The 24,082-nt window shown below is 47.2% G+C and overlaps 1 protein-coding gene across 1 annotated transcript in view; it reads right to left on the bottom strand.

Annotated features, from left to right (window-relative positions):
- The window catches only part of LOC138510210 (fructose-1,6-bisphosphatase isozyme 2), a 573,937-nt gene that overhangs the window by 338,641 nt on the left and 211,214 nt on the right, over positions 1–24,082 (bottom strand). Inside the window, exon 4 of the mRNA XM_069625711.1 lies at positions 3,653–3,793. Coding sequence (XP_069481812.1) covers positions 3,653–3,793 — 141 coding nt within the window. The remainder of the gene's footprint in view (positions 1–3,652; positions 3,794–24,082) is intronic.

Genomic DNA, 24,082 nt, shown 5'->3' with positions numbered 1-24,082 from the left:
GGGTGAATTGTCAAAGAAAAGTGATTACATTGTCTTTTGGTTGAAGTCACATCATGTTTATTTTCTGTACTGCATTTTCATTCATCATTGCATTGTCCTTGAAGCCATAAAAGCATTCTCAGCTACTTTATCCTCTCTATATCACTTCTAAGCCATCAAAAAGAGTGTACCACTGTAACATTATCCATTGTTGATCACTATCATCTTCACAAGTGTGCTATCAAACATTAATTTATTATAAAAGTGTAATATATATATATATATATTGTTTAATTTTCAAATAAACCTTTTAATTTGCAAAACAAACCTACTTCTTGGCTCAGCGGGGTCAGGGGGATTCTGAGAGAGGGGTGTTATATAAGGGTTGTCATCCAGAGTAAACGAACTGGACATAAAAATATATCAATAAGGGTTTCCCTCAGCATCCCAGACTAGGCATTGACTTAGCTGTAGTGTTGAATTGAAGTCGCTTACAACTACTACCAGAATGTCAGTCTACATGACAGCCAAACTGAAACCATTTGGTGGCACACATTCATCTTAACATAAGCCATCATCAGGCTGGAAACTTGACTAGCTTGCAACAAGAAAACCACAAAACAATTCTTCTAATGCTATGCTCCAGTCCACTTGAAACTCCATTCTGGTGGCAATCGGGACTGCACCATGTCGTCCCTCAGTTTAAGTAAGAATTGAAGACCTGGCTCATCTATACCATATTGGTGTAACCTAGATTACGGCTATCTTGTACAAACCCCCATCCATATATTTCACTGTGATAATGATTACTAATGTTTGCTTGATGACTTGTTCAATTCTTGCTATCAATGTTTTGTCTGTTACCTGTACAGTGATCCTTTGCTGCCAAGTTAGCTTGGTAGTGTACAGTAGTAGTAATAATAATAATAATAATAATAATAATAATAATAATAATAATAGTCACAGACATGTTTGTCAAATATAAAAATGTGTGGTCATTCTTATATTTACAAAATGCTCTGGATTTTATACAAAGCAGCCACAAGACTTCAATTGTGCTATTTGTCCCCTCCCTTTTATCATATGTGATTTATAGGCTGGCTGAAGATGCATGGGTGTCCATTTAAAAATGTTTGGAGGCTCCCTTAACCAACCCCTCTGCCACCAGTCCCCACACCCAGACCATCTGTGGCAGCTGTGCAGTGCATAGATTGAGATGTTTCCTAATGCAAACTCCACTGGGTGATTTCCCTAGGTTTATCATTTAATAGTATAAGCCCTGCCTTCACCTTTTTTATGCACCATACATATTGCCTGCCCTACACCAAAGAGTTGAAAGCAAGGTAGAATATGTCAGTGATAGGTTAACACCTATTGACCAGCAAAAACACAACTTAAGTGACACAGCCTTTCATTTGAGAAGACGAGGCCTCTATAGGAAATGCATAAATACCAACAGACTCACCTTGAAGCTGAATTCTGTGGCACAATCCTAGATAAAGCAATGGCGGGAGGGAACTAATAGTTGGACATTATCATGAGACAGATTTATTGGCCTCTGCATAGCAGAATAAATAAAGGCAGACTGCAGGGGAGCAGGAAGCAATTTATTTAGAAACTAGAAGGAAACAGGATCCCCTGAGTCAATGCTGAGTGATCCACAGTTCACCTTTGCAGGGTCTTATGATGCATTGTTGGGGCACACTTATGACACACCTTTTACAGAGCCCCCCTCGATTTTCCATCCCACTTAAAGCAATGACTCCAAGCCAAAGAGCAAAACCTGGCTAAAAAGGGAGAACCGATGGTGACTTTATCTATTTATCCACAAGAGCTCCTTGCAACGTAGATGCTCACTGCCAAGATGAAATGGGTGACAGTAGCAAAGAATGATGAAAGGTCTGTCATATACAGGGCCCCACAAGTTACTCTGCTGACCACCCCAGACCTTCATTCTAAACCCTCCAGCCATCACCTCTTGGTTTTTGCTTTGTCTCCCCGAGTGGGACGGGTATGCCCAGACGTGGGTCCCATGCCTGCTGGGCCTAGAGACCCAAGCAACTCCTCACTGATGAGGCCCAACAAGGCTGAAACATGTCTGGGGATGCTTGTGGTCTCGTGCAGAAGGGATGTGACCTAGCAGTTCGGGCTGGACTGCCCCTTTTGGGGTGGGACCAAGCCTGATTTGCATATGGTCTTTCCCCTTCTGTAATGGCTTGGCCGGCGAAGAACGGTGGTCTGGAGGGTTGCCCAGAGCAATGCCATTGGTTAAGATTAATTCTAAACCTTCCAGCCATCACCTCTTTGTTTTTGCTGTGAAAGACAGAGACCAGGGCCATATTTCAGAAACGTTGCACTAACACAGTGAAGGTTTTGCTCCAGATAAACAAATCACCACTCAATTGGCCACTTTGCTGAGAAAGTGATGACCAGTGCATTGTACTACAGTACCTTAATGAACCACGAGACTTCCTTTAAACACAATGTATATTCCATTGTGAATTAAGACCTTTGACACTTCCCCCCAGCACTGCTCAGCTCCCTTTGTAGCCCCTCATTCAGACTGGAGCCAGCCCATAAATAAATGCCATTAAAAAGACATTCCTGCCTGTGTTCTATTGTAACTATTAGCTCCTTTTTTAAATTAATTATTATAATTTGCTTTCAGACCATACTCCAACTTTTTCCTGCAATATGACTGAAGTCCAGGGGCGTACTGGCCTATAGGGATCTCTGGAGATTAGCCGGTAGGCCTCTGCACCCTGGGCGTCTTTTGTGTGGCATTCCCAAGTTTTCCCATAGGGAAAGGGTTGGGCTTTGTGAACATGTTTTACTATGGGGCCACTTTGAACATTAGTCCCAGGGACACCTTTGGTTCCCAGGCCACCCCTGCTGAAGCGTTGCCATGGCATTGCCGCCCAACAAATCTTAAGTCTGTACCAATTCAACCTTTAAAATATCTGCTCCACAGCAAAGATTGCACCAGTGCCCAAATGCACTGGACGGTCTGGTGCACAGTGTGCACCGCCCCCACAGAAGATTTCTGCTATACGGGCTCAGGATGGATTTAGGTCACTCGACCAAGCCTAAAGCCAATTTGAAATGACAACCTCATTAATGATCAAAAACATTGGTAACTTACTGTTACAAAGCAGCTTCCTTGGACACGCAGGTAAGGTTCTTCAAGTAGGCTTCAAAGTAGTTACTTTATAAGATGGTACGGCGAACCACTGGGTCCCATCACCCAGGCTTACTTCCCCCAACTGCCCAATCCTAGATCCTTGACACAGCATTCACACCTAAACATTCTGTCACAGCACACCAACTTTCTCTCTGCTCATCATACCCATGCATACATTGCAAGCACTTCACAACACATACCAATTGGAAAGAAAATAAATCGGTCGAACATTAGAAGCGACGTAAGCGTGACCAGAAAAGCCTTTTCTGCAGGGGTCAATCATTTCTGGAGTAGTCAGGTTAATGGTATGACTGGATTGGCCGAGTGGCCCTTATCCGACGTCAGCCCCTACATTATCCACATTTCTAGTAGTGTACAGACCCCCTATGCCAGACCATTACATTACATTGCAGTGCATTTGAATACATACTTTGTGGTACTCTAGAAGTAATGGCAAGGGTTTTTCAGGAGAATGTCAACCATCTCACATACCGGATCCAGCATGAAGCAGTCTACTCCCTGCCCAGTGGAAAGAGCCACCAGGGTGGCGCTGCCGTACAACGCGTAACCAGCAGCGACAATCGTTCGTCCGGGCACCAGGGCATCCTTCTCACTGGGTTCATCCTCTGTTGTCTGGGACAAGAGAGAGCAATTGACAATGAGACTGAGAAGTACCATCTTTATGAAAGAGAACACACACGGCCTCAGCGCTAACAGCAGGATGCTCAAACCCCACTCTGAAACATGGGAAATGTATAATTTTAGGTGTCGGTTTTAAAACATAATGATAAAACATAAATGAGGAAAATTCCATTCAAATGTATGCAAACATATTTTTGTAATGAAATTATACATTATTCATAGATGAAGAGTAATAAACAGTATTGGTCATCAAAGAGCCAATTTCTGAATCTCTGCTCCACTAGTTGTACTGTCTGATTTTGGGCTAATTACTTTTCCTCCTTGCCTTTTTATAATGGACTGTAATAAGACAAAGCAACCAGATATGAGCGAATAGCGAGACAGATGTGAGGAGTATGTTTCTGGTGTTACTTTATAGAAGAAGTGCACGCATGCGGTCCCCACTGGGCAGCTGCTTTGCATGCAGCTAACTCCTGGCCATACTCACTTGAGACCAGCGTACACCTGCTCACTGGGGAAGTGCTCAGTGCTTATGAGGATTTGATTAAGGGTGAAGGTAAGTATATGTATCATGGTGGGTTATGTTTATGATGATGCTGCAAGAGATGAGGAAGTCAGGTGAAAAAGGGGAAAGGATGGCAGACATTTTGAGGAATAAAAACAAGGAAAATAGTAGGAGTAGCGCAGAGAAAGAATGGTGAGAAGGGAAGACACACCCCACAATCCCCCAGTGTGAACAAATTAAATTAGGAATACAAGGGGGAAAAAATGGTCAGCAATAATTTATAAAATGCAAAAGTCAAGGAAAGTTAGCAAACACATATTTAAAATTCTACACAAAAGACACCGGAAAAATCGACATTGTAAACACTGCAAAATATTGTCAAAAGAGCACAGTAGGCATAACAATATATAACGTAACTGGCAAAAGGTGGATTTAGAAATCCTAATTTCCTCTGTAGTACATGAAGCTGTGTGCATTGATGGAAAGGCACAAGAGAAGCCACCTTATGAATGTATGCATCTGACTGTCAGGAGCAGGGCTGGACTGGTCTAAAGGGAACTTTGCATCCGGGGCCTCTTTTGAGTGGTATTTCCAAATATTCCCATAAGAAAAGGGTTGGGCCTGCTGAAAATATGTAATATGGAGACACTTTGAACATTATTTCCAGGGCCTCTTCTGGTTCCCAGTCCATCCCTGGCCAGGCGGCCCACACAGGATGCCCAAAAGACTGGACTAGGAATGTCTGGTTCACAGGGACTATTTGCACACAAGTCAGATACATGAAAAAACAATAGCAAAGTTATAAGAAAGTAAAATGATGATCTTAGAACCAAGACTCCCACACTCTGTGTGGTGGCATCTCAACTCCCAGTGGCACTGCAGCCTTCCCAGAGGTTCCTAAACTCTCAAACGGCTCTTGGGGGTCATTGTCAGTTCCCCAGGTGGTGCCGGTGATTTTGCACGCCCAATTCCAGGTAAGCTTTGTCAATTCAACTAGCTGAAGGGAAAGGTGTCGCTTCTCCATCCGGTCGAGGTGGAGTCAGGAGTTGCTTTTACCCATTCCTAACACGTTTATCCTCAGCGTCAGTTATCCTTCTTCCCCAAAGCTCAGCACTTCCCACGCTTGGTTGCCTTAGCTATCCCTCCTCTGGCCTCCTTGTATTGTATTGTATTTGTCATTTATAGAGCGGCCTTTCCCCGTTTGTATGTCCTCAATGCGCTTTGTGGTAGGCACGCCCTTGGTGACCGCAGTCAATGTGTGGGAGGTTCTAAGAGCTATATTAAAGACGTATATGTGCATTCTGCCATGTTAGGGCTTAGGTGGGCTAGCCAGGTAAGCAGCCCGAATGTAAGGCCCATGAGCAGGTGATGTTAGTGGTTTAGGATAGAATGCTAGTGTCAGAGATTCTATGTGGGCCCAGCTAGACCAACATTTTTGTAGGTTGTTGCTGTATACTAGTGGCAGTGGTGTTGAGGTACGTCAGGGGTTTCAGTGTGGTTGGCTATGTGAGCTGCTACACCGGAATAGCACAGCAATGTTGGTGGGAGATGTCTTTCCTCGGCTGGGGCCTCCCTCTGGAACAGCTGCCTTGCCTCCCTGTAACTTGAGGAGAACCATCTCCGGTTCCGGAAGCACCTCAAAACCTTCCTCTTTGCTTCTGCTTTCTCTCCTCCTTTCCCCTGCTGAAGTTCTGGCTGAAACTGTACTGGTTACCTGGCCACCCAAGGATCTCGGGCCAGGTCCCCTCCCCCGACAGTTACACACCTGCAATGCCTCCCTGGCAACCCCCGCACTTGTGGACTGTTTTCTGTATCCCCACAGTCTCCCACCAGCACTTGACACCTGATGTCTGCACTTACCCTTGCACTTGCCACCAGCTGGCTCTACTTCTCTTATTTATTTATTTATTCTATTACCCCATGTACTGCACTGTCACCTCCCCCCTCCCACTCCGCACTTTTCCTCTTCCCGCTTCCCCTGCACTTGCACGATCTGAATGACACTCATCCTAGTAGGATCGCTGTCTCTATCTTCCCTCTGTTCCCCCTCCCTTGCCGCGCCGCGCCTTGAAACACTTGAGTATAGGCGTGTCATAAATGCCATGTCATATCATATCATATCATAGCTGTATTCTAGGGTGCATGGATGGGTGACGTGCTTGCAGCCTGTGTCCACAGAACGTGGTGCAGCTTGGAAGGAGTTTGGCTTTGATGTCGTATTTCTTGGTCCAATGCAATTGGCTGGTCTTGCTAGTCATGGTCTCTCTGGAACGAAAGTCTAAACAGTGGTCGAGGGGCCACCAGGGAGGGGGGTTGGGTGATGTATGATCGTCTGTCAGTGAGGGCTCTGCGGGAAAACAAGGCTTTGTCACAGTGTGCCTCTGTGAACGCTGCCAGCATCCGTGTGGGTACTGGTGGAAAAGGAGTGCTGTTGTGTTTGGGTCAGTGTTTCTGTGTGCCTATCGACAGTATAAAGTGTGGGAGGGTTTCAAGAGGGCGAAGGGAACAACCATGTTTTGAGGGCCTTTCTGAATTGATTGTCAATATTGCGGATGTGCAGGGCTATTGAATTCCAGATGATTGGCGCTTGGACGGAGAAGGAGGATCCGCCCAGCCTAGTGGAGTTGTAATGTGGGACAACTAGGAGGCATGCTGTGGCAGATCTGAAAGTCCTTGAGTGGTGGTAGTGAGTGACTTTGTCTTGGGGGAATTCCAGGCCGGTGTTGTGGATGGCCCGGTAAGTGATGCACATGGCTTTAAAGGTAGTGCGTTGACCGATAGGAATCCAATGGAGGAATCTTAGTGTAGGGCTAATGTGTTCTCTGGGAGGTAGGTTAATGAGCAGGCAGGCCGCATCATTTTACATTCTTTGCAGTTTCCTTAGCTGAAATGCTGGTGTGCCTAAATAAAAGCAGTTTGAATAGTCTAAGCGGGAGAGGATGATGGCAGAGAAACAGTGAGAATAGGTGAGGTACGGGAAGATGGAAGAAAAAAGATTTTGGATACAGAGTTCATGTGTTGGGAGAGTGATAGATCTGCATCCAGTGTGCATCCAAGGTTTTTCACAGAGGTGGAGGTTGCCGGTGGGGGGTCTAGGGATTGAGGCCAGGGAATAGGTTGGGGAAGGAGCTCTGTTTTCCCACAGACTAGGATTTCAGTTTTCCCAGGATTGAGGATGAGGTGGTTGGGCATCATCCAGTAGTCAATATCCAAGAGGCATGATGGGATTTTAAGGATGATCTGGGTGTCGTTGGATAGTTGTAGCAGGTGAGGTTGTGGTAGAGGATGAGTGCAGGGAATGGGTTCAAAGTTGCAAGAGTTGGTTTAAAGTTTGCTTTTTGATTTCAGTAGTTTCAATAACTTTTGTGTTGCTTTACATTTGATTTGAAATTGCCATGATGCCTACCCCCGGAGCACCAGGCCAGGCCCAGCACCCCCGGAAGCAGGCATCATGCCCTCGGGTAAAAGCCCAGAGGCCCCTTATAGGGGCTCTTTTGGACTCAGTCCTGTCGCCTTTGGCGCCACACTCATGTTGGACATCAGTCCTGGCGCCATAGGCGCCAGGCTCATAAAGGGAGGTGTTTTGTGCACTTACCTGATGCAGACCATGCTGCACGCTTCAGGCCTCCCTGAGACCTGAAAGGGACTATTTTTTCATAGGGACTATTTTTTCCATCGGGCGTGGCCAGGGAAGGATACATACCTAGTTGGGGAAGGATACATACCTGGGACTTCTTTGGAGGCTATTTAAGCCACGCCCAGACAGCAGCTCATGCTTCGCGTTGTTCTGCTTCCTGCAGCTTAACGCTCACCGTGTCTGCTCCTGCTCCTGGACTCCAGCCACGCCCGCCTCGAACCTGGAAGACCTGCAAGGAAGGAAGAGAAGAGAAAGGTGAAAACCAAGGACTATTTCAAACTTCTTACCTGCATCCGGAATCTTCTCGCCAGCATCCCTGAAGAAAGACTTCCATTTAAAAGCATCGCGTTGCTCGCTGCAGCGCCACGCTTCACTCACCTGTCCTCGAGACATCTCCCGGCTCCATCGCGGCTGTCAGCATCGGACGCCACATCTCTGCACCTAGGGGAGAGAGGAAGAAACAAAAGGTGAGCAGAAGGAACACAGAAGGAAAGCCTGATTAACAGCCATAATACTTACCGGCTTTTCTTCCACATTTCGGGTCGGCGCCGCCCCGTTGGCAGGTACCGTACCCCGGCCCCTATGGGGAAAGGACAAGAGACATTTCTGGGGAATGATAAGGACATTTAGAGGGATCGCCCTCATCACTACTCACCTCGGCAGTTTAACCCCTCGACGCATCGCCTTCATTCTGCACCTGAAATAAAGGACAGATCACAGGTTAGAAAGACAACATAAAGGGAGCCTCACTTGAACTTTGAACTTTCATACTTACGGCGCATCGCTCAGGAAAGTCAAGTGGATTTTGCCAGCGCCATTCTGAAAACCAGTGAAGTATGTGTACTCCTCTTCGGAATTTGATCACAGAAAGCATGTCAGGGCCGTCCTAGAGAAACTGCGCCAGCACAAACTGTTTGCCAAGCTGGAAAAATGTGTTTTCCATACCACCGAGGTTGAGTTTCTCGGATTCATCCTGACACCTAAAGGGGTCCGAATGGATTCACGGAAAGTGGATGCCATCCTCAAATGGCCATCACCTAGTTCGGTGAAAGGTGTCCAAAGCATGCTTGGTTTTGCCAACTTTTATCGCAGGTTTATCCCGGAGTTTTCACGTGTGGTGCAACCCATCACTGCACTCTTGCGAAAAAATAAACGTTTTGAATGGACCGAGGAAGCCGAACAGGCCTTTCAGGAGTTGAAAGCTAAGTTCACGTCCGCACCTATTTTGAAGCACCCGCGTCCCGATCTCCCATATATAATCGAAACCGACGCGTCCAGCTTAGCCATGGGAGCTGTCCTGTCTCAGAGAGACCCTGAAACCAACCAACTGCACCCCGTAGCATTTTGGTCCAGAAAGTTCTCGCCGCCGGAGATAAATTATGCGATCACCGATAAGGAATTATTAGCCATTAAGTCCGCCTTTAAGGCTTGGCAGCATTATCTCCTCGGCGCCCGGCATACCATCACCGTGATCAATGATCACCGAAATTTACAATATTTAAAAACTGCCAAGGCTCAATCGTCTCGACAGCTCCGATGGGTTTTGTTCTTTGCTGAGTTCGATTTTGTAATCACCTACCGCCCCGGCTATAAGAATGGTAAGGCGGACGCTCTATCCCCAATTGGAATGGAAGAAATAGACACAAACTCAGAACCTGTGCCGATAATTCCCGAACAAAGAATTTTGGGGATAACCACTTTACAAACCCTTGAAGACATTCAAGCACGAGTGAAACAATTCCTGGACTCTTCAGCCTTGCAGGATTGGATCAAAAGGGGGTCTAACTTTTCAGTCAAGGATGGCTTACCTTACTTCCAAGGATGCTTATTTTTGCCAGAAAAGGAATTGCAAGAACTGGTTATTTCCAGTCATCATGATACCCTGATGGAAGGACATCCTGGCATTGCCAAAACAGAGGAAAAGGTTAAACGACAATTCTGGTGGCCTTCCTGGCGAAAGGATATTAAATCTTTCGTGATGTCCTGTGGAGTTTGTGCCCAAAACAAAGGTCAAAAGACAAGACCCGCCGGTCTTCTTCAGCCCTTAGACATTCCACCAGCACCTTGGCACACCCTGTCACTAGATTTTATCACGGACCTGCCCTCTTGTAATGGTTACAATACTATTCTGATCATGGTGGATTTATTTTCCAAAATGGCCCACTTTATTCCGTTGAAAGGATTACCTTCAGCCTTTGTTCTTGCCAAGGAATTCCTCGAAAATATCATCCGTTTGCATGGATTCCCGTCCATACTAGTCTCCGATCGGGGAAGCCAGTTTATTTCTCATTTTTGGAAAAAGTGTTGTCAACTGGCACAAATCGACGTAAGACTCTCGACCAGCCACCACCCACAGACCGATGGTCAGACGGAGAGAACGAACCAGACCCTTGAACAATATCTACGATGTATGTTGCACCAATCGGAGGGTAATTGGAAGGACATTTTATGGGTGGCTGAATATGCATACAATAACTCGATACACTCTGGAACTGGTCACAGCCCCTTTTATACCCTATATGGACATCACCCTCGTACTTCAGACTTGGACTCACCTCTGAGCCTTGAAATGCCCGCAGTGGACCATTTGCATTCTACGATTACTCAAGCCTTCAAGGATGCAACTGCACATTTGCAACATGCGAAAGGGAAATACAAAAAGAATGCGGATCTGCATCGAAGAGAGGCGCCTCCATACCAAATAGGGGATCAAGTATGGTTGGCTACCAAACACCTATCACTCAAGGGGCCTCGAACTTTTAATCCAAGGTATTTAGGCCCTTACTCGATCAAAGCTATAATCAACCCAGTGGCAGTCAAGCTCGATCTACCAGCTAACATGCGGATTTACCCCGTTTTTCATGTGTCACTTTTGAAACCAGTGCACCCAGGAACCAGATTAACAAAGCCACCAGAACCGATTCAGATAGATGGGGAGCCTGAATTCGAGGTGAAGAACATTTTGGATTCTAAGATCTCAAAATCAAAACTTTTCTATCTAATTGATTGGAAAGGGTACGGGCCTCAGGAAAGGTCTTGGGAACCCAGTGATCACGTACATGCACCTCGACTGGTAAAAAGGTTCCATCGGAATTTCCCAAACAAACCGAAACCTCCAGAAGGAACGACCTTGGGAGGGGCCTTGGGGGGGAGTGCTGTCATGATGCCTACCCCCGGAGCACCAGGCCAGGCCCAGCACCCCCGGAAGCAGGCATCATGCCCTCGGGTAAAAGCCCAGAGGTCCCTTATAGGGGCTCTTTGGACTCAGTCCTGGCGCCATAGGCGCCAGGCTCATGTTGGACATCAGTCCTGGCGCCATAGGCGCCAGGCTCATAAAGGGAGGTGTTTTGTGCACTTACCTGATGCAGACCATGCTGCACGCTTCAGGCCTCCCTGAGACCTGAAAGGGACTATTTTTCATAGGGACTATTTTTTCACTCGGGCGTGGCCAGGGAAGGATACATACCTAGTTGGGGAAGGATACATACCTGGGACTTCTTTGGAGGCTATTTAAGCCATGCCCAGACAGCAGCTCATGCTTCGCGTTGTTCTGCTTCCTGCAGCTTAACGCTCACCGTGTCTGCTCCTGCTCCTGGACTCCAGCCACGCCCGCCTCGGACCTGGAAGACCTGCAACGAAGGAAGAGAAGAGAAAGGTGAAAACCAAGGACTATTTCAAACTTCTTACCTGCATCCGGAATCTTCTCGCCAGCATCCCTGAAGAAAGACTTCCATTTAAAAGCATTGCGTTGCTCGCTGCAGCGCCACGCTTCACTCACCTGTCCTCGAGACATCTCCCGGCTCCATCGCGGCTGTCAGCATCGGACGCCACATGTCTGCACCTAGGGGAGAGAGGAAGAAACAAAAGGTGAGCAGAAGGAACACAGAAGGAAAGCCTGATTAACAGCCATAATACTTACCGGCTTTTCTTCCACATTTCGGGTCGGCGCCGCCCCGTTGGCAGGTACCGTACCCCGGCCCCTATGGGGAAAGGACAAGAGACATTTCTGGGGAATGATAATGACATTTAGAGGGATCGCCCTCATCACTACTCACCTCAGGAGTTTAACCCCTCGACGCATCGCCTTCATTCTGCACCTGAAATAAAGGAGAGATCACAGGTTAGAAAGACAACATAAAGGGGGCCTCACTTGAACTTTGAACTTTCATACTTACGGCGCATCGCTCAGGAAAGTCAAGTGGATTTTGCCAGCGCCATTCTGAAAACCAGTGAAGTAACTGGACGAACGCGCGCCCCTGCACCAGAAGCAGGATGGAGAGTTCATCCTTCCAAACCATAAGGTGAGCTTAAACCGGGGTTTGGAGGAAGTTAGAGAGGAACGAAGGGGGAAAACGGGGGAGCTATCACACTATTCTGCAGACTGTTAATCCCCTTTCTCATCTGCAGAAGGATATTCCTACGGGCCAGGCAAGCACGATTTGGAGGTCCTGTCCAATCGGTGTTCTGGGTCCTGCGCATCACGCTAGAAGAGGCCACAGCAATCCAGACTAGACCAGCGCCCCCGTGGGAACCAGGTGAGCGTTACAGAAGTGTGCTACCTTTAATTCTACTGTGATATTACTGTGTGAATAGTACTTAGATAACTTACTTTTAAAGCCTTAGTGCATGTAAAATATATGACAATTTTTAAATAACTGCTAGTGTGTGAGTGTTTCCCTTGAACTGATTGTATGCTCCAAGGATTGTGTGCCTCGCTGCAGCCTTTCTCCCTCCTAAACTAAGCCTGGATGCTCAGCCATTGCTACCAAATCTTTGGGTAGTTTAGGCTAAACATAACCGGTTACAACCCTGTCACCCAAGGTGGGCTTTTGTAAGTTCTGTCACAGACAGTAACTGGTGTAAAACTCCCTAACATCCCTCTTCCTTGAGGTTCTCTGTGTTAGCCTTAGGTTTCCCGTTTGGCTTGGGCTTGCCCTCACACTTGGCTAAGGCAGCCTGATCGAAACCTAGTGCTTGAAAAGTCTGCAGTGTCTCTCTCAGGACCCAAGTCTTGGAGCTTAACCTCTGACAAACCTTTTCTAGAAACGTTCCTCTTCACAATGACGGGTGGTCCTATCCACTTCACTTTCGACAGCTAATTTGACAGGCAATTCTGGGAAGTTGAGAAGGAACATCAGTCACCGTCACCACAGGCGCTCTGGTCAAAGCCTGAGGGTTTACCAAAATGGAATTCACCACAGTTGGACGGGCCAAGTGTTCCTAATAGTAGAGTCACTTGCACCATCTACCAGTACACTCTCCTCACGAGTGTAATTCTGGGAATGGACAGGTATGGGAGCAGAAGACATGTCAGAATCCCAGGTTCCCAGTTAAACTAAATCACTTCATAGCCTTCACCATTGAGTAAGGTATCCAAAGAGAAGGTTACCCCTGTGATAACCTCTTCATAAGGAAGTGCCAGATTCAGAGTGGACCCCCACAAAGGTCTAACCCTTACATCTGGGGTCCCCCTCCACATGGTCACTTGCTCCACAGGCTAAACAAGATCCACTGAACCCTTGTATATATGGAGGCTTAGAGTGTCCACTCTCTTGCTTGGGATAGTTAGTCCCACTACCATTTCCAGGTTCATGTGGCTTATTCCCCTTATGAAACCTTGTGGGTCTTATAGGAAGATTTTTTAGTAGACCCACCCTCTTTCTTTCTTTTTCCCCTTCTCATGCTTACCAGAAGCATGTTTGTCCTTATTGGAAAATATGGGAACCCCAAAGATCAGCAGCAATGGCCTGCTTTTTAGGCTCGAACTTCGTTGAATCTGCCAAATGCTGCTCAGGGGAACAAGAAGCAAACTATGTTCCCGCAAGACCAAATGGATCATGCCTTCAAAAGTGGTTACTTTATAGCATTCTACCCAGCGACTCAAATTCTTTAAGGAATCAGTCACAAATGACACCCAAGTAGTATCATCTTTCTTTTTGTACTCTCTAAATCTCTGTGCATTGGCAGGAGTCTTCCCCAATTTAAGAGTCGAGCCTGATCCAATTTGTCAAAGTCTTTTCTGTCAGCCTTAGACATATCCATAATGGCTTTGCAGCCATAATGGGAGAGTCTGCTGAGCAACCAAGCAATGTTATCAGGCTCACCTACTTTGTGTACCTCCCAAGCATACTGAAATGCATTCAGCCAACCCCCCCTCCATATTTACAAAAGGGTAGGCAACAGTTATGTCAACTACTAACTTCAAATCACAGTGCTCTGTGTAAACAGAATTAGAGTACTGCACCAGTAACCCTGTGGTTCCCAAGACTGTATCCTCACCACTGAGTACTACCTTTTTAAGATAGATATCCACAATCAGGCCTAGTGGAGATTCCAGGAGGGCCACCCAAGTAATAGCGAACAGGGGAACGCAGGTTAGCCACAACCCAATCAAGATATCAATGGAGAGTGGGTGGGGCCAGAGGTCCACACAGTGAAGCACACAATTCAATTGAGACAGGAATGTACAAAAATACAATATTTAAGGCCTTAAAAACACACAAAATCCAACAAGCAAGCGATTATGTCAACCAACAGCTAATAATAATCATAAATACAGTCACCATAGGTTCTTAAAATTCATTCCGTGAGTTAAAACAACAAGAGGTTAATTAAGTGATGCAGTAAAATGGAACCAAATCACACATGATGTTCCCTAGCTTCATAAATCCAATCCCTAAGAAGAGTGGGGCCTTATGCCCAAAGGTCTCAAGGCTTCTTCCCAGAATGTATCTTTAGCAGGTACGTTTCTTGTGTTGGTGATTGTTCAAAAGAGATGCAACTAAGTTACTAGGTGAGTAAAATGTGTTCTTATCGTTCAGGATTTACTACTCGGGTTAGATTATCAAAAAGAAGTGGAATGGAAGAATACAAAGAGACTTGTTGTCAATGTGAACCCATGGAGAACAGAGGGAGAAAGGCTTTGTGTTTACTTGATCTGGCAATACAGAACAGTGGCCAAACAATAATATGTCCAAAGAAGCAAGCGAAAACCTTGACTGGCCTTGTTCCCCCTCCTGCCTCCTCAGCCTGCCCTGGATTTACCCAGCCTGTCCTGTTTGACTATGACGGTTGCCTTCCTTCTTCTCTTCTGCCGTTATCACCTCCTCTCTGCTGTTACCACTTCTTTCTCTGCTGTTGCCATTTCCTCCTCCTCCTCTGCTGTTACTGCATCTTCCTCCTCTGCTTTTAGCATCTCCTCCTCTGATGTTACCACCTTCTCCTGTCCCTTCTCCCCATCATGTCTCCACCACCTCCTTAGCTCTCCAACATTCTCTAACCACCTCCAACAACCTTCGCTAAATAAACAACACAAACTGACTGGTTACATTGGGTTTTATAGTGTTCTCCCTGAGCTGGGCTCTCTGTGAGCAGCTACACCTGTTTCTAGTAATTGGGTCAGGGTTCGGATTGGTTGCTACTCCTTGGTGCATCTGGCCTCTCTCTGGGCCTATGGGGCAGAACCCAGACTTCATGTGGCCACCCGCCATCTTGAATGGGCCACCTGTTCCCTCAACATGTGAATATTAGGCTGAGATAATTCTTCACAAGGTAGTTAAACCCTCTGAATGTCTATGGCGTTGATGCCCTAGCGCGGAGGGTGGACATGTCCTGTGGGCACTTATTGCCACCAGGGAATGAAAGACATTCGCACCCACGGTGCGAATGGCTTTCTTTTTTATTCCTCCGGAGATCGACACCATAAGCGAAGCCAATCTCTGAAGGTAAAAAATAAATAGAAATAAAGATCGCCACCGCCATAGGGAAAAGGGACTATGTCCCATTTTCCTTGCTATGGTGGCGGCAGGAGCGGGAGGTGCGGCAGACCAGAGATCAAAGCTCCAGTCCCACAGGTAAGTGGGGAGGGTGGGGGAGAGATTTTGTTTGGTGGGCAGAATGGGGGTGGGGAAGCAACAGGGAGAGGCTAAATATAAAAATAGAAAAATGGCACCTCCTGGGATGGGCCTTGTCTGGCTGGAACAGCGGGTGGAGAATGTTTATTCTCGCCCGCTGTTCCAGCCACCTGATAGGTCAATGGCTCTCCCCCAGATGCGTATGTAGAATATTGTCCAGCAATGAATTTGCAACATTGTATCTCCAGTGTGTGAATGTTCTCTCAAGAAACAATACATTTTTATTTTCCGGAAACAAGCTGGAAACATTGTTCCAAGCACAATTCTCCGGAGCTGACACTTGAAGAAACCCCTGGTCAGAGACCCGCAAATCTGAAACATTGCATCAAGTGTGGGTCACCTGGGCTCTGCAATGACTTCTCTGACACTGTGTTTAATTAGTATCAGAACAAATTCTGCTACCGTCGTCAGCTGATTGAAATTTACTGTGATTGCAGAGAAGAATTTGCTTGACCTCACTAGGACTCTGGGTCTGCATAGAGAGAGCTTCAGGCTCTCTCTGCTGGAGAGGATGTAGACAACAGAGGGTTTGTGACTTTACCCCCACCATGCAAAAGGTACCAGGGGAAGGGGGCCAGGAAAAACAGCTTAAGCTTCCCTCTCTTTGGGACGGTGTCCACAACTTGGAGTTCTGCGACGGTGCCCCACCATACAGTGGCGACCAAGGTTGAGTGACCATGAAATCCTCCTCATACCTCCTATGGATCCATCATCCACTTGCTCAGGGAGGTATCTGCCTCCTTCAGTTACCCGCTTTATCCCTAGAGCCCTGCAGTGGACCTTATACACAGGATCTACATATAGGTCTTTTGTTTGAAGCTAATAAAGGTGCCAGAGCTCTTCATAACACTGCCAGGAAAGCACTCCAAAAGTATCAGTGTCAACTAGAATGCAGTCAAATCTTTCAAAGCAAACATAATCACTGCTCTTATGAAACAACCTTTTCCCACAAAGCCCTAGCTCCCACACATGCCATTCTAACAAGCCGCACACCTACAGCAGTTTGCATGACCTGTATCCAAATGCCTGGAACAAGGCGACAGATGTTTTCCCTTATCTCCTTTCCATCTGAAAAGTTTTAAAAACGTTCTTCTTATTCATAAGGATTGGTTTGGTACCTCTGGCTTTGTACGCATTTGGCTGTTCTGACTGGACTGCCCCTTTTGGAGTAAGACCAAGCCTGTTTTGCATATGTTCTTTCCCCTTTTGAAACCTTCCAGGCATTACTCTTCAGTGTTGCAATAGTTACTCCAATGGGACTGTTATGCTCACCTGGTATCCACGGGGACGCCACCCAGCCCTGGTTGGATGATTTGCACTCTCTAACCCTCTCCCGGTCCTTTGGTAAGGCCTCTTGTTAAAGATGGGTCTGCAATATAGGAGAGCTGGTTTCAATACCAGATTGTCTTTATGTTTTCCCACCTCCCTTGGCATCAACGCCTTCCTCCCCCTTGGGCCCTCTCCTCACCTTAATATTATAGAAGGTGGATTCTCCGTCCTGCTCCTCGTGGCAGGGGCGTGTAGATGTGGGGGGCGAGCAGCGACCAAGTTACTTCACTGGTGCAAGCCCCCCCCCCGTGGGAATCCAGGCCTGCTGAGACTCCGTAGGTTTGCTGCTTTACAGTCTTTATATGCAGTTCTTATGTTCCTCTTAGTTTGAATAATAATGTCTTGCTTCTTTCCTTTTAGGTATGGAAAGGTATTTTGGAGTTGTCATGCAGTTTGAAGATGAGCATGGGCCGGTAGGCGAAAGCGCGGTGTGTGCGATGCTGTCCGGTGAGTAATGCGCGATACGTGGCGCTGTTTCGCCTTTTATATTGCTAACCTGTGTCTTTTCTCTCCATGCAGGTTGCGATGTTCCTCACCGAGCGCCGTAATGTTCCAGCAATGATACTGACCAGGAGATGACTACCCAGGTAAGAATTGTGTGGCTTTCTTCATTCGGAAGGAAACGTGAGTTAACGCTTACTAATGCTGTCTTTCTGTCTCCTCTTTCCAGGTTATGGTATTCCAGAATGCATGCGGTGCCGGATGATGGAGTTCGTACCTTCAGGTGAGTGGAACTGAAGTCGGCGATGGATTGAAGACAGGATACTGTTCCAGGTAAGTTTCGTAGTGTTCTTTCTCTCTCTGCAGGTCCTTGGTTTCAGGTAAACTGGCATCAAAGAACTGGACACGGTGAGCGTTACGCTGCCCACAGCATAACGCAAACCATATTCTGCTGTTTGGGTGTGGTTTAAATAGTCTCAGGTAAAGTAGTCCAGGTAAAATAGTCCCAGGCCTGCCACACCCAAAGTAGTCCAGGTAAAGTAGTCCCAGGCCTGCCACACTCAAAAGACTAGAGGGCATAGCTCAGTTCCTTGTAACTGAGCTATGTGTGTGCCTCCATGTTGTCTGAACCCCCCCCCCCCCCAAGTTAAATAGTCCCAAGTAAATAGTCCCATTCTAATGTTGGTCTTCATGATGGTTATGATGGTTATGAGCCTGGCGCCAAAGGTGACAGGACTGACTCCAAGAGAGTCTTGGATGAGGTTTTAAGGCCTTTGACCTGGCCCTAACTGGAAGGCTGATTTGCCAGTGAGGGCCAGGGGCAAGGGTCATGACAGGGACAGGTATTTCCAGATGTGGGCTCTGAGCCTGCTGGGCCTAGAGACCAAGCCTATACCTCAATGGTAATGCCCCATGAGGCCGAAACTTGCCTGTGCTTGTTTGTGGTCTCGTGCAGTGTTTTCAAAATCGAGACTTTGCTTTCTAAAGAGAGATCATTTGGCGGTCTACTTAGGAGTATGGCTGGGCAAAATATTGTTTTCCTTTTTGAACAAAAACAACATAGCAAATGAGATACAAAATGTGACAACTGTTTGTAAAAAAGGTCCTTTCTCTAGAGAAAGGATTCATTTAAAAACTGTTTTATAGGAAATGTGTGTGTTTTTTTGTTTTGTTAAAAACATTTATTTTTTAATCAAAGTAGAATTTTCCCACGGCTTTACAACTTTCTGGACTCTGAAGTTGCCATTGTGTTCACCACTGCTTTAAAAGTTGCTCCACTCTGAAGTTAGCCATTTTGTTGAATCCAGGTGTTCTCTGGAGTTTGCTACTGCTTTAAAACTTGCAGCACTCCGAAGATAGCCATTTTGATTAATACAGGCGATCACTGAAGTTTTCCACTGCTTTAAAAATTGCTGCGCTCTGAAGTTAGCCATCTTGTTTAATCCAGGTGCCCTCTGCAAAGTTTTTTAATTTAGCTGTGCATTAGAATATAGCTTTTGTTTTGAATTTAGCTGGATATTCATGTCCACCACTACAATATATTTTAGCTGTACACTAGACCATAGACTATGTTTTGAGTTCAGCTGGATATCCGGGCTAGCCACTGCTTTTAAGAGAGATAGTTGAGTTAGCCACTGTTGTAAAGCTTAGCTGTGCATTAGAATATAGCTTGTGTTCAAATTTTAGCTGGATACTTGTGTCCGCTGTATATCTGAGCTAGCCACTGCATTACATCTCAGCGGACATTCGAGATAGCCACTGCTTTTTAATTTATCAAGACATTTGAGTTAGCCACTGGTTTTAATTTTAGCTGTACACAAGAATACAGCTTATGTTCTTAAATTAGCTGGATATTTGAGTTAGCCACTGTCTTGATTCAGAATACATTAGAGTACAGCCTCTGGACTGAATAAACATCATGTAGAATTTAGCCGCTGTTTGATTATAGCTCTCTGCCCGCAACCCACCCCCTGGCCTTCTTCCTTAGCCCCCCCAGCCCCTGCCTCATCCACCATAGTAAAAAACCTGGGATGCACCACGGACACTGGCCCTCATTAGGACCCTGGCGCTAAGGGGTTTTCGCCAGCGTTAGCTGCGCCGACCCCTTACCGCCAACTACGAGTTCCCATAGCGCCATGGTCATTTTTCCGCCCGCTTTTTGCGGGCGTAAAAATCCATGGCGCTATGGGACCTCGGTGTTAATTACGCCACCGTAGTGTACGGTGGCGTAATTAACACCTTCCCCACTCCCATTGAGCCCTATGGGGCCGAAATGGGAATGGGGAAGGGTAAATGGGTCAATGGGGACTTACCGCCCCGCCGACCTCGGAATGGGGCGGTAAGTCCGCCATCCGCCATGGCGTAAAGGGACTTTGCGCCATGGCGGAAAAGTCCGCCGATGGCGGAAAAAATCCGCCAGGGTCGTAATGAGGGCCACTGACCTGACACTCTCACACCACATTAACACTGTGTCTAAATCTTGCTACCTACACCTCTGCACTCTCAGACATGTCTTCCCTTACCTCTCCTACCCCCACAGAGTATCTGCAATCTTGTCCACTGTTCTCTCTCGCCTAGACTATGCCAACTCCCTCTACCTGGGCGCCCCTGCTTATCAACTCATAAAGGGCCTAGAACTATGCAGCTACGCTTTCCTTGCGCTTGGCTCCAGAGAGCACATCAACCCTGCCCTCCGTATCCTCCGCTGGCTCCCAGTCAGATGACGGGCCACTTTGAAAGCCATGTGTATCTCTCATTGCGTCCTCCACAAGACCGGCCCAGAATACCTTCAATAGAAAATCACCCGCTACCAAACCAACAGAAACCTGCATTCAAGCACTGCACTCCGCCCTATGATCCCCACCTTCAAATCGACTAGAATAGGAGGATACTCATTCTCCGTCCAAGCCCCCACTATCTGGAATTCAATTCTGCTTAACATCCAATGCATAGAGGACCACCTGGCCTTCTGGAGGGCCCTCAAGACATGGCTATTCCCCCTACCACCCTGGCAAACCTTGCCCTCTTGAGCTAGTCAACCACTTCAGGTAGGCCAGGGCAGCAAAGAACTTCCATGAAATCACTGAATGACGGTAAGAATAATCTAACAATTTCCAGCAGAAGACGGGAGGCAGTCCATGCCACAACTACGAAACCAAGAAGCCAGCTGAACAACGCGGGTATGCATCGCACTCCATGTAAGGGGTAACATCAAACCAAACTGCGTGTGTGTGTGTGTGTGTGAGTGAAGAGGAAATCCTCAACGGTGCCCATTACACCACCTGTTACCTTGCCTTTGAGAATTCAGGATAACATTGCCATGCAGGGGGCGTGGCTTAGCAGCCATGCGGTGAGGGTGCTTTGAGAACAGCTCCTGCTCAATCCGACACGACCCGTGCCAGTTTAGCTGATCCTGACAGTCCTGTGGCCCACCGTAGAAGCAGTCGTCTGAAGAAGGAGAATGGGAGAGTGCGTGGGTGAAGTTTGCACAAGGTTGGTGACCGTACAACTGAGAAAGTGCCTACCGACATGTTCACCCGCGAGCGTGGCTACACAATCACGATGCAAGAGGGTGCCCTCGGCAATAAACACAGACTCTGTCGCAACACCTGAGTGCAGAGACCAAGTGTTGCAGAGCGGACTGTGCGGTGTGCCACAGCAAACTGAGGAGGCAAACACGCAGGCAGTACACAGAAACACTGTGGTTCCTACAGTGCGCCGCAAGAAAGGGTGGACGGATGCGGCGGAGTCGGGAGGATCCGAAGCACAGCCGAGTGGCTGCTGATGCAGAGGAGTATGGGAGCCGTGGTTCGGGGACCGGGAGGTATATGCAGCTAAGTGCATGTAGGCGAGTGTGCTGAGCGGCACCGCCATTGAGTTGCAGCTGCAGCATGCATAATCTGAGTCAGCGGCTGCAGATCTGTGCGTCCCTGTGCTCCGTGGGGATCCTGTGCTGGAGGACTGGTGCCGGATTCGGCTCGCGCAGCGTGGAGAGCACACAAGCACGAGCAACCAGTTCGAGGGCAAGCAAAACAGGGAAGTGTGCTCAAGGCCCGGAGGCTGAACCAGAGCAGAGTTAGCTGCACTTACCAGCGGAGAGACTGCACCGCTGGAGATAATGACATACCACCAGCAGGCGAGTAACTGTGGACAAGCGTGCTGTGTCATAACGCTAGGCTGACCCCCACAACAAACTGCAACTGCGACACGGAGTGTAGAGTAAGGAATAACCATTTGGTGCCTGACCCGCTGGGTACACCCAGTTGAAAGGCGCAACACAGCGCACATAGACAAGCACCAGCCCCAGCAATTATAACACAAGGGAGTTGTCTATAAAGACACCGCAGTATGCAAGCACAAGACATGAGCATGCACAAGCTACCACAGCAAAGTGGTTAATGCAGAGAAGCGTAGTGCCGAGGATCAACAAGACAAGATAAGCAAATACACCTGGGTGATCCTCTGAGACGGCCTTCAGATTGAGGAACAAGCACCATACCAAACCCAGGTGGAATAAAGGTGAGCCATCACAACAATACTACAGTGGCAAGCATTACTTCATGGAAGGGCACCTGTCTCACACCACACCGGCGAAACCTGGCCTTGCACATTGGACTTTAAGCAACGCTAAGACAGGCCCATAGCATATTGGATAATAACAACACTGCTGAAGAATGACACGTAGCGCAGTAGCTAAGAAAGCACGCATGGTGGCCAAAACCCCTAAAAGCAAATCTAAACAGCCCGCACTAGACACCTTTATGGTACTAGCCAGCACAAGCACACCAACTGTGCCAATGGACACAACACGACAAGCCGAGCCGGAACAAATGAAAGGAGATCAGCAAGTTATGGCGGCTATCACAGCTCTGAAATTGCATTGGAAGCAAAAATGAACACCATTGGCATTGATGTGAACCTTCTGAGACAGGACGTCACTAGCCGAATGGACAGGCACCTTGGAAAACAAATTGCAGAGAATACGGTGGGCCTGAAAGAGTCCACAAAGCATATAGCAATACTACAGCAACAAATGAGAAACCGGGGAGGGTTGAAGATGCGGTAGGTCGAGCCAGAAGGAATAATGTCAGAATGATAGGTCTTCCCGAAGGTGAAGAAGGAATGAACCCTACAGATTTTGTTGAAAAAAATGTAATTGCAAGAGATTGGCCCAGGTGCCCTGTCTCAGGGCTTTACAGTTGAACGAGAGCACATAGATCCCTGGTTAATAAACCGCCTCCATAGGTCTGACCACGGCCAATCATAGCCAAGATAGGGACAGGGAAAATATCCTCAAACACTTCAGGAAAAGTGGCACAATACGGAGAGCTTCTGCGACAATCACAGCATACCCCGACTACACCCTACAGGTACAAAAACAACGGTTGCACTTCACCTCAGTGAAGAAAAGACTCAGAAAGGTCAATCTCAAATATATGTTGCTATACTCAGCGAGGCTGAAAATCATACTTAATGGTCGGGCCGAGGAAGCACATACGTGGATGGACATAGAGAACCTCCCGTTAAGGCCTGAAGGACAAGTGGCAGACACCGCAGATGCGTGAGCGAGGCACCGTATAAACCTCTGCAAGAACAGGAACAGGCTAACAGTGTATTTACTGTAGGAAATAGCAACCTACATGAAGGAAACCGCTGGCGCTAGCTCTCAGATTAAATAGCAGGAACAAAACAACACAGACTCCTAGAACCCAGGAGAACAGTGCAAGAGTGCCCTTTACCCTAGGAAAGTTTTTGTTATAGGTTACTAGCTGTTAAGTATCCATTCGATGCACTCCGGACACCAGTGGACAAGCTAACTGGGGACAGGGAGAGAAGCAAATGTGCCTGAGCACAAGGTACAGAACTGGACAACTGTTGGGGGCAGGGGAGCAGGGAAGTTGGGGGGATAGTGGGGAGTCAGCCTACACCATAAAATATGATAAGCACACCAGTCACGCTGGGATTACTGGGTCACACAGCAGACGTTATCCATGGCAGAAGTACTAAGAATAGCCTCCTGGAACGTCAGGGGGCTTAACAGTTACATTAAGAGGAATAGGATTAAGACATATCTGAGCTGCAAAGGATAGACATAGTGCTCCTGCAGGAGAAACACCTAATTGAGGAGAAACAGAGGGTACTAGCCAAGAGATGGAATGGTACTACACTGGGTTCACCATACTCGGCATACGCTAGCGGGGTGCTAGTATGGATAGCGCTGACTGACCCTTCTGGGTTCTTCAGGCGGTCAAAAACAGAGACGGTAGAATTATTATGATACATAGCTTTCTGAGAAAAAAAGAAGTGAGTATAATAAAGACTTATGCCCCGTATCACGACACTGCTCCCTATTTCCAATCTTTGTACCCCCAGATCGGCTCATACAGAAATAGCACAGTAATATGGGGAGACTTCAATTGTCCATTAAACCCGAGAATAGACAGGGCAGATGACAA

This window comes from Ambystoma mexicanum, chromosome 6p, assembly GCF_040938575.1.
Source record: "Ambystoma mexicanum isolate Mex_15411 chromosome 6p, UKY_AmexF1_1, whole genome shotgun sequence".
Taxonomy (NCBI): Eukaryota; Metazoa; Chordata; class Amphibia; order Caudata; family Ambystomatidae; genus Ambystoma; species Ambystoma mexicanum.
This window is presented reverse-complemented; position numbering and strand designations above follow the sequence as displayed.